Consider the following 12,244-nt stretch of genomic DNA (forward strand, 5'->3'; position numbering starts at 1 on the left):
TGACTGTCAGTCCATCCCTTTCGACCACAAAGGGCCAGTCCCCTTTCCCAGGGGCAGCTTCTTCCAACAGAACCCTTCCTGGGGGTGTGTGGAGATTCCTGCCTTGGCTGGGGACCCCCCAAGGTCACTGCTGGAGGTTGAGAGCAGAGATCTCCCCACGAGCGTTGGTGTGGGGGAGTTCCATCCATCTCTAATTGAGAATTATTGCTTTTGTGCCAGCTTGAGTAGAATTGCTTCAACAATTGCTTTAGTGTAGAGCACTGTCCTATCTTATGCTGTACTCCTGTTAGTTTTAGTGTTTCTATTGTGCAGTAATAAATTCTGATGAAGATGTTTTGTCTGATCATTTGTAACGCTAAATAATTCATTTCTATCAATAGATCTGATTTGCCATCATAAAACCTGGGGGACAAAAGTGGTTCAGTCACACCTCTGTAATTCCTCTAAACTGAAACTGTTGGCATAACCCAAGGCTGAGATTGGATCCAGCAGCCCCCAGCACCCCACAGTAAGCTGGGAGCTCTGGAGGGCCACCCCCCTTTTGCCAGCTCCCCTGTGCCCAAAGACCCCCATGGGACCGTCAGACCTGCAAAACCAGCCCCCCTTTTCCACCCTTCTTCCTGTTCGTCCCACTTTTTCATTGTTCCCTGAAGCCCCAGTTTACCCTCAAACAGTTTTGAAGTCCCAACTCCCACTTTTAACCCCCCCTCCTGTGGGTGCTGAAGGAGAAAATGAGGCTGCACACACAGAGTTCCATTGCGAGACTTGTTTGCCGACACTTTTCTGTGTCCCCTTTTATTCCTCTTCTCTTGTGAGCAGCACTTGGTGTTTCTCTTTTAGTGCACCAGAATTCCCAGCATGGCCCCAAAGCAGTGCCCTGATCCCACACATTCCCCTCCCCTCATGTGCTGGCTGTGTTCAGCCACCAGAGGAAAACACAGGCTGGTCATGCAGGCTGGTTAAAGAGCATTTCCACTTGGAGAAAAAACCTTCTCTCTCTCCAAGCACTCAGCCAAGGTCCATCCTCCCTTTGCATTCCCATGAACTCAGGGCAGGTGCAGAGTGACTCCGCTTGGTCCCACCTCTGCCCCTGTTTTGTTTGGACACGCAGAGTTCACGGCCAAGAGGGCCACGACCCGGGCTTCTTGTCTTGTCCCATGTGCTCCCAGAGGACTTGAAATATTGAAACCAGACAGATTCTGAACCCCTGCTCCTGGTGCTGCCAGAGTTGCCATACACTGGCACTGCAGGCATGGCCTGCACTGAATGGCCAGTGCAGCAGGAGCCGTGGCTGCAGAGATGATGCAAGCAATTAGCCATCCACGGAGGATTTCTTAACAGCTCCATGCAAGGGGGAATAAAGGTGCCAGAGACCCTGAGCCAGGTGGGCAAAGCTCTCCTGGGACTGACTCACACAGGCCTGGTCTTTGGCCACCAGCCCAGGAGAGGACGTGGGCACTTTGGGAGGTGGCTCCTCCTGTGCAGCCGCCCCTCTCCGCCTTTTCCACTCTGCTCAGCCATCCCTGGCTGCCAAGGCCCTCTGGCCCAGCACACGGGCACTGTGAGGGGTGGCCTGTGCACAGGGCAGAAATGACCTGTGGGGGTGTGGGGCAGTGGGGAGAAAGGGCTCTCACCTGGCCAGCAGACCCACTGCATAGTGGTGGCTGTCAGCCTTGAGGAGCATGTCCCAGCCACACTTGCGACCGATCACCATCAACACATCCTCATCCAGCAGCTGGCGCAGCAGGGCTTTAACAGTCTGCACTGCAAACCTGTGTGCAGAGCACAGCCCAGGTCAGGCACAGAGCCCTGGCCCCAGCCCCGAGGGCGTGGCAGGGAGAGGGGACTGGGATGGAGCACCTGTTGGAGTCCCCTGTGACATCATGTCCTTCCTCTGACATCACGTCCTTCCTCTGACATCACATCCTCTTCTGTGACATCACAGCTCCCCTGTGACATCACATCTCCTCTATGACGTCGCATCCATCATATGACACCACATCCTTCCTTTGACATCACATCCTCCTCTGTGACATCACATCCGCTTGGTGACATCACATTCTCCTGGTTACATCACAGCTCCCCTGTGACATCACATCTCTCCTGTGAAATCACATCCACCTTGTGCCATCATATCCTGCCAGTGACATCACATCCTCCTTGTGACATCACATCATCCTCTCTGAAATCACAGTTCCCTTGTGACTTCACATCCTACCTGTGACATCACATCCTTCCTGTGATTTCAAAGCTCCCGTGTGACATCACATCCCCATCTGTGACATCACATGTCTCCTATGACATCACATCCTCCTCTGTGGCATCACAGCTTCCAGTGACATCACATCCTCCCTGTGACATCACATCCTTCCTATGACATAACATCTCCTCTATGACATCACATCCATCATACGACACCACATCCTTCCTGTCACATCATCCCCATGACATCACATCATCCCTGTGATGTCATCCTTGGTGGCTGTCTGGGGAGCTTTCCAGTCGTGGATGTTATCACAAAAAAGAAACTCTCCTGAGCAGACTGCGTCCTGCTTGCCCTGCCCTGCTGCCTCCAGGACAACTTCCCCCTCAGCACACCCCCAGCCCCAGCCTTGTTTGGGAAGTTGAGCTCTGGCTGAGGCTTTCCCCAGGAGAAGCCTCATTGGTCTCTCCTCAGGGCAGTCCCCCCAGCACCCAGCCAGGATAGGGCACAGAATGAGTGGCCCCAGCTCTGCCTCCCCAGGGGTGTCCAGGCATCCCACGATGCGTCTGCTGTTGCTGCATCACCACCTCCCCTCACCAGAATGGATTTGGAAGGCTTTCCAAGCACAGGGAGCCAGAGGGGACCAGAGGGAAACCTCAGGGCTCCCAGAGGGACTAGAGGACAAACAGGGAGTCTGGGTCACCGCCCCCATGGCAGAGGATGGGCCTCCGCTGTCCCTCTCTTGCACCGGTAACATGTTTCCATCTTTTCTGCCCTGGGGGAAAAGAAGTATCCTTTGACTTGGAAGAGCTGATGAGCATCATCTTGTGATGCCCTGGGAGGGGATTAGTTTTGATGGAATCACCTACAGGAAAGTTTGGAGACCTCCCTCAGTGTGCCCTGTGCCGGTGCTGAGCACATGGAGGGAAACACACCAGGAGTCAGACGGCCCTGCCCAGAAGAACTGACTGCCTGAAGGAAGTTCTTGCATTTTCTCTTTTTTAAAACCCACTTCCTTCCTCAATATTGCCTCTGGCACGAGTGGCTGAGAAGGGATAAAACAGGAAAGAAGCCAAGCCATCAGGGAAAGAGCCAGATGATGAAAGGGTGTTAGCTGCTGAGAATTTCTTTGGGAAGAAGTAGACTGTTAACCTGAGAGAGAAATTTGCAGTATACCATGGAACCTTATTCAAAGTCCAGCTGGAAAATACCTTCTTGTTAAGAGTGTGAAATAAATACTAAACTGTCATCAACTATGTGCTTTTCTCTTTATTCCCAATCACTAATTAAAGAAACATAACTCAGATGTGATCTCACTCTGTGCTCCAGTGACATTAACATTAGAAAAATATTGTCACTGTCTACTGGTCTCTTGTGCTCCTCACTGGAAGGCACTTGGTGCACCCCTGGATATCCTGCTAATGAGTGAAAAAACTAACCCTTCTAAAGTTCCAGATTTTCCTCACCCTTTTGGACACAGTTGGACAAACTGGACCAAATTATTACTTGAAAGCCACCTGCCAGATTTAGCATTAATTACTCCTTGTTTTGATCGTGGAGGAAAAAAGCTCACACAACACAATCTCTGTGGACCCAACAGAGAAAACATCCCCAGGGTCTTGTTACAGCACAAACCTGCAAACAGGGATGACAGGTCAGAGAATCACAGAATCATCAAGGTTGGAAGAGACCTTCCAGATCTTCTAGTCCAACTTTCAACCCAGCACCACCAGAATCACCCCTAAACCTCATCCCAAAGTGTCACATCCAGATGCCACCTGAATGCTTCCAGAGACTGCACCACCTCCCTGGGCTACTTGTTCCAATGCCTGAACACTCTCTCAGTGGAAAAAGGGTTTTTTTAATATCTAATCTGATCCTCACCTGATGCAATTTAAGGTAATTTCCTCTCTTCCTGTCACTAAAGGCTTTGCAGAAGAGACCAACCCCCACCCCACTAAAACCTCCTTTCAGGTCATTGCAGAGAGCAATGAGGTCCCCCCTGAGCCTCCCCTTCTCCAGACTCAACAAGCCCAGTTCCCTCAGCCGTCCCTCAGCAGACATGTTTTCCAGAGCCTTCCCCAGCTCCGTTCCCTTCTCTGGACATGCTCCAGCCCCTCAAGGGCCTTTTGGCACTGAGGGGCCACAACTGGACACAGCACTCCAGGTGGGGCCTCCCCAGTGCCCAGCACAGAGGGGCAATCAGTTCTCTGCTCCTGCTGGCCACACTCTTCTCCACAAAGGCCACCATGCTCTTGGCCTTCTTGCCCCCCTGGGCACACTCTGCCTCATATCCAGCCCCTGTCAAGCAGCACCCCCAAGTCCCTTCCTGCTGAGCAGCTCTCCAGCCCCTCTGCCCCCAGCCTGGAGCATTCCAGGGGGTTGTTGGGAGCCAAGGGCAGGCCCTGACACTTGGCCTTCTTGATCCAGCCTGTCCAGATCCCTCTGCAGAGCCTTCCTGCCCTCCAGCACATCCACACTCACACCCAGATCAGTCAGTCTCCCAAACAGAACAAACTCTGACCACCAGCAGTCCAGGGTGTCAGTTCTGCTGCCCCCTCCTTCCTCCACCCAGAATGGAAAACTCCATCATTTTGGGGTCTCTGTGCCTGTCGGCTCCAACCACCACATCCCCCACCAGTCACAGAATCATGGAATGGTTTGGGTTGGAAGGGACCTTAAAGACCATCTCAGGCCAACCCCCTGCCATGGGCAGGGACACCTTCCACTACACTCAGAGCCCCATCCAACTTGGCCGTGAACACTTCCAGGGATGGGGCAGCCAGAACTTCTCTGAGCAACCTGTGCCAGGATCTCACTACCATCACAGTCCAGAAATTCTTCCTAATATCCCATCTAACCCTTCCCTTTCTCAATGTGAAACCATTCCCCTTGTCCTGTCACTCCAGGCCCTTGTCCAAAGTCTCTCTCCATCTCTCTGGTTGGCTCCCTTCAGGCACTGGAAGGCCACAATTAGGTCACCCCAAAGCCTTCTTTTCTCCAGCCTCAACAATCCCAATTCTCTCAGCCTTTCCTCACAGTAGAGCTGCTCCATCCCTCTGATCACTTTGATGGTCTCCTCTGGACTCGCTCCAACAGGTCCATGTCCTTCCTGTGCTGGAGCCCAGAGCTGGAGGCAGCTCTGCAGGGGTGACAACATTACAGCCCTGTGTGTTCCAGCAAGGACACTGTGGAACCTCCTGGAGTAAAGGGGCCATTGTGACACTGTAGGGCCTTCTGGAGCCAAAGGAACCCTGGGACACTGTGGAATCTCATGGAATCAAGGGAGTATTGTGACAATGTGAAAACTCATGGAATTAAGAGACCATTGTGACAGTGCAAGGCCTCACGGAACCAAAGGATTCCTGAGACACTGAGGAATCTCATGGAACCAAGGGGCCACTGTGACATGTGTGGCCTCCTAGAACCAAAGGAGTCCTGAGACATTTTGCAAACTCATGGAATCAAGGGTCCATTATCACACTGCAGACCCTTACGAAGCCAAATGGACCCTGTGACTCTGTGGAACCTTATGGAATCCAGTGGCCATTCCCACACTGTAAAACCTCATGGATACTGTCAGGTTCCCATTATTAAGAGACACCTCTGCCCAAATTCAGCTGCAAAGGAGACCATGTGCCAAAGTCAGCAGTCCAGCTTTGATTTAACAGTAAATAGGAGGGAGAGAAAGAAATAGAAAGACAGAGAAGAAGGGGTGGTGGGAAGCCAGTGAGAGAGAGACAGAGATGAAGTAAATGTATCACACCACGGAGATCCCTGAGGCTCCCACCGGTCCTTCTTCACCCTGCTCTGCTCGGTGGAGGGTCCCCAAGTTGTGCTTCTGGGCTATCACTTTTATACAGCCCAAGCCCTGGGTATTCAGGGGGGTAGATGCTGTTCCCACAGCTTGGGCTGGCACGTCTACAAGGACTTGCTTCCTTTCCCACAGCTTGCCATGGTGGGAGTTTTCCCAGTGTGCTTCCAGTCTGCAGGTGGGAATCTTTGTCTGGATGGGTTCCCCAGACCTGCCTTACCAGCCCTGGCTTCCTGTTGGGGCTGTCTGCTCTTTCCCACAGTCTGCACAGTGCAATTCTGTCCTGGGGGCTACTTCCAAAGCTTCACCTCCCTTTAGGCCTTGGAATTAAAGGCCTTCCTGTTTGCCACCAGGGCTTATGTGTTGTGGTGCCTTATGGGATTTCCCTGCTTTGACAGTGTTTTGAGACAGTTCATTGTGCCCTTCAAGTCCTTCCATGTGCACACACCCCCCACTCTCACCAGTGTCTGGCCCTCCAAAGAACACAAGCCCTGATGATTTGTAGCTCCCACTCCAGTGGTTGGCACTTGGACCTCCCTCCGTACCCAGAGCTCAGAGCTCCCTTGTGCCAGAAAGTTTAAAGAGATTGTGCCTCATTCTGCCAAGACAACCCTTGGGAAAAAGTGTCCCTCTGTGTTTCCTGGGATCAGAGCACTCTATTGTCATCTTCCAAAACCTTGGAGAGGTCCCAGAGATCTCCCAGGAAGGAATTTGGGGCCTCAAGCACATGACCCGTATATAGAGGCTGAGGACTCAGGGGTCAGTGGTGTGAAGATTGAGGACAGTAGAGGAGTAGCCTGAGAGGTCTGGAAGGGGGGTGTCAGAGCTGGTGGAGCTTTTCTTCCTGTCAGAAAACAGCCTAAGAAAGAACTAGTGCCACCAAGGCCAGCTGGGGTGGCCTAGATTGGTGACAAGAAGTCAGAAATTTCCCTCTGAGGTCAGTGCTGTGGTGCAATATGTCACAAAGAAGGAGTCTGGATGAGCCCAAGGCTTTGTGTGTGCAGGAAGAGCCAGGGAGGACGCAGAGATGTCAGTGCAGGAAGGTGCCAGCCAGGTGGGGCAGCCGGGGGGATGACGACAGCCTGCAGGGAAAGGGGCAGGGCATGGACACCGAAGGACAGCCTGGGCTGGAGAGGAGACAGGGATGGGGAGAAGCTGAAAGGCCCTGACACAGCCACCTTCTGCAGGCCTTTGGCCATGGCTGCTGTCTGTGCCCCTGATGCCAGGAGGAGGGGAGTGCCCCTTGCAGCCCTGGGGCCTCATGGCCTCCTTGCCCCTGCTCAGCAGCCTGGCAGGTGCCACCCCATGGTCCTGCCCTTGGCATTGCACATCCCACATCCCAGTGCCCCAGGAAGAGCCCTGAGGAATGAGGCAGGGACAGGATCTGCCTTCCCAGGGGCTGAGGGTCAGGGCTTGGCCTGTTAGATTAAGGAAACAAGTCAAGGTTTGTTCAGCATCAGAGCCACCTTTCCCTTGCTTGTCCATCCTTGTCATCACTGTCTGCACTTTTCTGCTCTAACTGGAATCTGGGGACATATTCTCAGTTCTGTCCCTCAGTGAGACTCATTAGTACTACAAGAAACTTTAGTGTTTCAATCTCATTTTGACTTCTTGAGAAGTTGTTTGAACTTCCTCTCAGGGACTGAGTTTCATGTAAACAACATCAAATCCCCCTGAGGGTCATGAAATGCCTGGGGCTGTTGCTGTGCTGTTGAGCTGGGCCGGGCTCTTGGCACACAGGGAGCTTCTGGCAACCCAGAAGAGCTTCAAAGAAACAGCTCTGCTGGTGAGCAGCTCCTCTGCACAGCCCAGCAGGGCTGAGGGCACTGCCAGCAGCACCCAGGGCACAGGAGAGAAGGCAGAGAGATGAGAGGCAGCCTGGGCTGGGAGGTTACTGAGCTCTCACCATGTGAGAAACCTTCACAGCATTTGAATTAAGAATTCTCTGGCTGCAGGAAAGTTCAACTTGCCTTCCTAGAGGGATTTCCTAAAGCTGGCACATCCCACAGCTTCCAGGATCTTTCAGCAGGACTCTCCCAGTTGCTGCAGTGCAGGGGAAGTGGCCATATGGCAGAGCAGGGCAGGAGCTGCAGGCAGCAAGGGCAGAGAGGAGAAGGGAGCAGGAGGTTCAAGGGATTCTGGGGTGGAAGGACAGGGCAGAGCTGCTCAGGGCAGGAACCTTGCCAGCCCTTTGCCACGGTCAGGCTCTGGCTGCAGAGCAGTGCAGGTGAGTTCCTGCAAGTGCCTCTCCCAGCTGCCAAATGGCAGCAGTGGCAGGAGCTGTCAGGATGGCTCTGCTGGATTTGCTGGGGTGCAGCAGGAGAAGCTGCTGCAGAGCAGGACTTGCTGCTGCCCCCTCAGAGGCCCAGGGCCAGAAGGTTCCCTGTGCCAGGGCTGGCTGTGGGGTGGGAAGGTGGGGGTGCAGCCAGGGGTGCCCAGGGCTGTGGTGCAGAGCAGGGTCCTGCCCCCAGGGCTCTGTGTGCTGGGGCAGGGACTCTGCTGCCTGCCAGGGTCAGCTCTCAGCCCGGCCAAGGAGCTGCCACGGGGCTGGGGGAGAAGGTGTGGGTGGAAGGAGTGACCCCTCAGGGCAGGGCAGGGCAGGGCTGGGCAGGGCCCTTCAGCTGCAGGCTCAGGGCTCCTCACAGCTTCAGCTCCACCTCCTGCCATTTCCAGGGGCCCTTCTCAGGAAGCACATCCCCCCAGAACACCTCCCCCTTCCCAGCCACCGCAGGGGATCTGGGATCTGCTCTGCAGCCCCTGCCCAGGCAGAGCTGCCCCTGGGCACTGGGCTGGGGATGGCTCTGGCAGCACTGGCAGGGAGCTGAGCTGGGCACAGGCAAGGGCTGCTGGCAGGAACAGCTCCTCACCCAGAGACAGGCAGGCAGGGAGAGGGAGCTGCTGCCACAGGGGCTGGGCAGGGGGATGGGGGCCCCTCCCTGCTGTCCCTGTGGCACAGACCCCTTCCCTGAGCAGCTCCTGCCTGGGCTCCTTTCCCAGCCTAAGCAGAGCCTGTGCCCTCAGGCCCACGGGGGCTGGGCTGTGCATTGCCCTGCAGCAGCCAGAGCCCAGGCAAGGACAGGGCCCTGATTTCCAGCTGTCTCTCTGTGTCCCTCCTCCCTTGGCAGCAGCACTGTGGCATTTCACTGCCATCCCCTGCTGCCTGGGCTCTCCTTGTTCTCACCAGTGGGTTTTCTGAGCCAGTGTGGAGTTTGGGGGGGCAGATTCCTGTGCAGACACAAACCCTTTGGGTGCTGCTGTGGGGATGTGTCTGGGGGAGCCCTCCAGGCACCTTCAGGGTCTTCAGCTGTTTGCCTGGGTGTCCTGCAGGGCTGCAGGTGCCCTCCAGAAGGGCACAGCTCTGCCATAGGATCTCTGTGCTGCACAGGATCCCCATGGAGAAAACTTCTCAGTGCTAAATCCATGGAAATACCATGGGCAGCTGTACTTGGGAGCTGCAATGATCCCTCTGTGTGGCAGTCTGGGAGGAGAAAGATGAGATCCTAATCAGGCATCCTGAGGAAAGGCAAGGATTCTGTCAATGTGCTCTTTGAAACAGGATTCCTCTGCTCCCAGAAGTGCCTTGTTTCTTTTTTAAGGGAATTCCTAAGGGCCATCCCCCTTCAGGTCCAAGCTGCCAGCCAGGGGCAGCTGTGAACAGCAAAGATGGCCAGCTCTCATCTCTGCACCAAGAGACCATCCCTTTGCCTCTCAGGACTCACAAGATTGCACTTGGAGCACATCAGAAATGTCAGAGATTTCAGCCATCCAAACTCACTCCTGGCAAGAGGAACTGGAGCAAAATCACATCCCCTAAATCCCCTCCCTCTGTTCTGTGCTTGGGCAAACTGTGACCAGCAGTTCTGGAAACACTTTGATACATCACAAGTGCATTTAATTGGAGGTCACCCTGTGCTCCAAGTTGCCTCTCACTGCACAGCAAGAAGGATTCCTCAGGAGCCCATTCCAGGGTCCCTGCTCTCAGTGCCCCCTTCAGCCAGCAAAACCCAGAGCTCAGGGAGAGGGATGCAGAGAGATCTTCCTGAAAAGAGGCCCTGATGTTTTACTGATTGACTCCAAGATGTTTTACTGATTGACTCTAGCCTAATTCAGTTCTGCCTTTTTTCCCCTCAACAGAAAACAATAACTGGAGACATCAAATGCCCAACAGCAGCTCCCTCACCCAGTTCCTCCTCCTGGCATTTGCAGACAGGAGGGAGCTGCAGCTCCTGCACTTCTGGCTCTTCCTGGCCATCTCCCTGGCTGCCCTCCTGGCCAACGGCCTCATCCTCAGCGCCGTAGCCTGGGACCACCACCTGCACACCCCCATGGGCTTCTTCCTGCTCAACCTCTCCCTCACAGACCTGGGCTGCATCTGCACCACTGTCCCCAAAGCCATGCACAATTCCCTCCATAACACCACAACCATCTCCTACACAGGATGTGCTGCACAGCTCTTTTTCTTTCAATTCTTCATTTCAGCAGAGTTTTCCCTCCTCACCATCATGTGCTACGACCGCTACGTTGCCATCTGCAAACCCCTGCACTACGGGACCCTCCTGGGCAGCAGAGCTTGTGCCCACATGGCAGCAGCTGCCTGGGCCACTGGCTTTCTCTATTCTCTGCTGCACACAGCCAATACATTTTCCCTGCCCCTGTGCCAGGGCAATGTCCTGGGCCAGTTCTTTTGTGAAGTGCCTCAGATCCTCAAGCTCTCCTGCTCAAGCACATACCTGAGGGAAATTGGGCTTCTTGCTTTTAGTGCTTTTCCTTTTTGGGGATGTTTTGTTTTCATTGTTTTCTCCTATGTGCAGATTTTCAGGGCTGTGCTGAGGATCCCCTCTCAGCAGGGACGGCACAAAGCCTTTTCCACATGCCTCCCTCACCTGGCCGTGCTCTCCCTATTTCTTAGTACTGGCATGTTTTCCCACCTGAAGCCCCCCTCCATCTCCTCCCCATCCCTGGACCTGGTGGTGGCAGTTCTGTACTCAGTGGTGCCTCCAGCACTGAACCCCCTCATCTACAGCCTCAGAAACCAGGAGCTCAAGGATGCCATAAGGAAAATGATGATTGGATGCTTTTCAGAAGCAGAAAGCTGCCTGTTTTCTTCTGTAAATCATTCCTAACATTACTTGCTACAGGCCAACTCTCTTTTCTCAGGATTTTGGATGGGCTAAGAATGTTTTCTTTGGTATTTTGACTTTTTATGATGTAGAGCACAATAAAATTTTGTTCTCGATCCAGCTTCTAATTCATTGTCTCCTTCTTGAATTTGACCCTGCCCCTATGTAAATGAGGAATCCTCTCTTCATATTAAAACAAATGAAAGGACACAGTGGAAACCTGGTGTTTTTGTGACGGTTCTTCGGATACCTTATAAAATGTCAAGGCAGTGCCTGTGTGCTGGGGGGTTGGGGAAAAGGAGATCAGAACAGCAGCAGTGCAAGGGAGCACCAGCACTTGATCCTTCCCAATTCAACGGTCTCCTTCTGTGCCTTTGGGGAAGGTCCCTGAGTGCTCTGGCTGGTTGGTCACTGTTGTGCTTGGTGTCAGTGCTGTGACCATGGGCAGGGACAGGCCTTGGGCACTGCTGGGACAGAGCTGGGCTCAAGGACAGCAGAATCCTGCCCAGGCTGGAGTCACCCAGAGATAAAGTACCACCACGATAAAGTAATCCATGAGAGCACAGGGCACACAGCGGGAACAGGGATAGGAGTCTGGGGAGTGCCTTATCTTCCCCTCAGTGAACTTCCATAGGAAGATCCAGTGCAGCTCCCAAAGCCATGTCCCAGCTCTGGAACAAGGCAGGGCCCCTCTGAGCCCCCTCCATGGCCACACAGGAGCATCTGTGGGAGGTGGTCAGTGGCAGGGAGCACCATCAGCTGGCTCTGCCTCCCAGCTGGAGCAGCACAGCCCAACAGAGTCCCCCATGGCCCCAGGCCCCACAGCCCCTGTGCTCTGCAGAGCAGCCCCCCCAGCTCGGGGGCTGTGGGGAGCACGGGCAGGGGGTGCAGGAAGGGCTGCTCAGGCCAGCACAGACGTGTTCCCCTGGGGAAAGGCTCTGTGGGGAGACAGGATGTGCCAGGAGAAGAGCAGGATGCTCTGTATGAGCAGAGGGGCCATGGAAAGAGGCTGCCCTGTCCCTGGGGAAAAGAGGGGGCAAAGCAAAATGTGGGAAACTGTCTGGTCTGAGATCAGTTGTGCTGCCCAAGAACACGCTGACTCCAGAG

General features: G+C 54.3%; 1 protein-coding gene across 1 annotated transcript; it reads left to right on the forward strand.

Annotated features, from left to right (window-relative positions):
• The first annotated feature begins 10,171 nt into the window (after positions 1-10,171).
• On the forward strand, positions 10,172-11,140 carry LOC113983532 (olfactory receptor 14J1-like). Its single transcript, XM_027712716.2, has one exon. It carries the CDS (start codon positions 10,175-10,177, stop codon positions 11,138-11,140), a length of 966 nt encoding a protein of 321 aa, XP_027568517.2. The 5' UTR covers positions 10,172-10,174.
• The last annotated feature ends 1,104 nt before the right edge of the window (positions 11,141-12,244 follow it).

This window comes from Pipra filicauda, unplaced genomic scaffold (assembly GCF_003945595.2).
Source record: "Pipra filicauda isolate LSUMZ 115617 unplaced genomic scaffold, ASM394559v2 scaffold952_size46482_pilon, whole genome shotgun sequence".
NCBI classification, from domain to species: Eukaryota; Metazoa; Chordata; class Aves; order Passeriformes; family Pipridae; genus Pipra; species Pipra filicauda.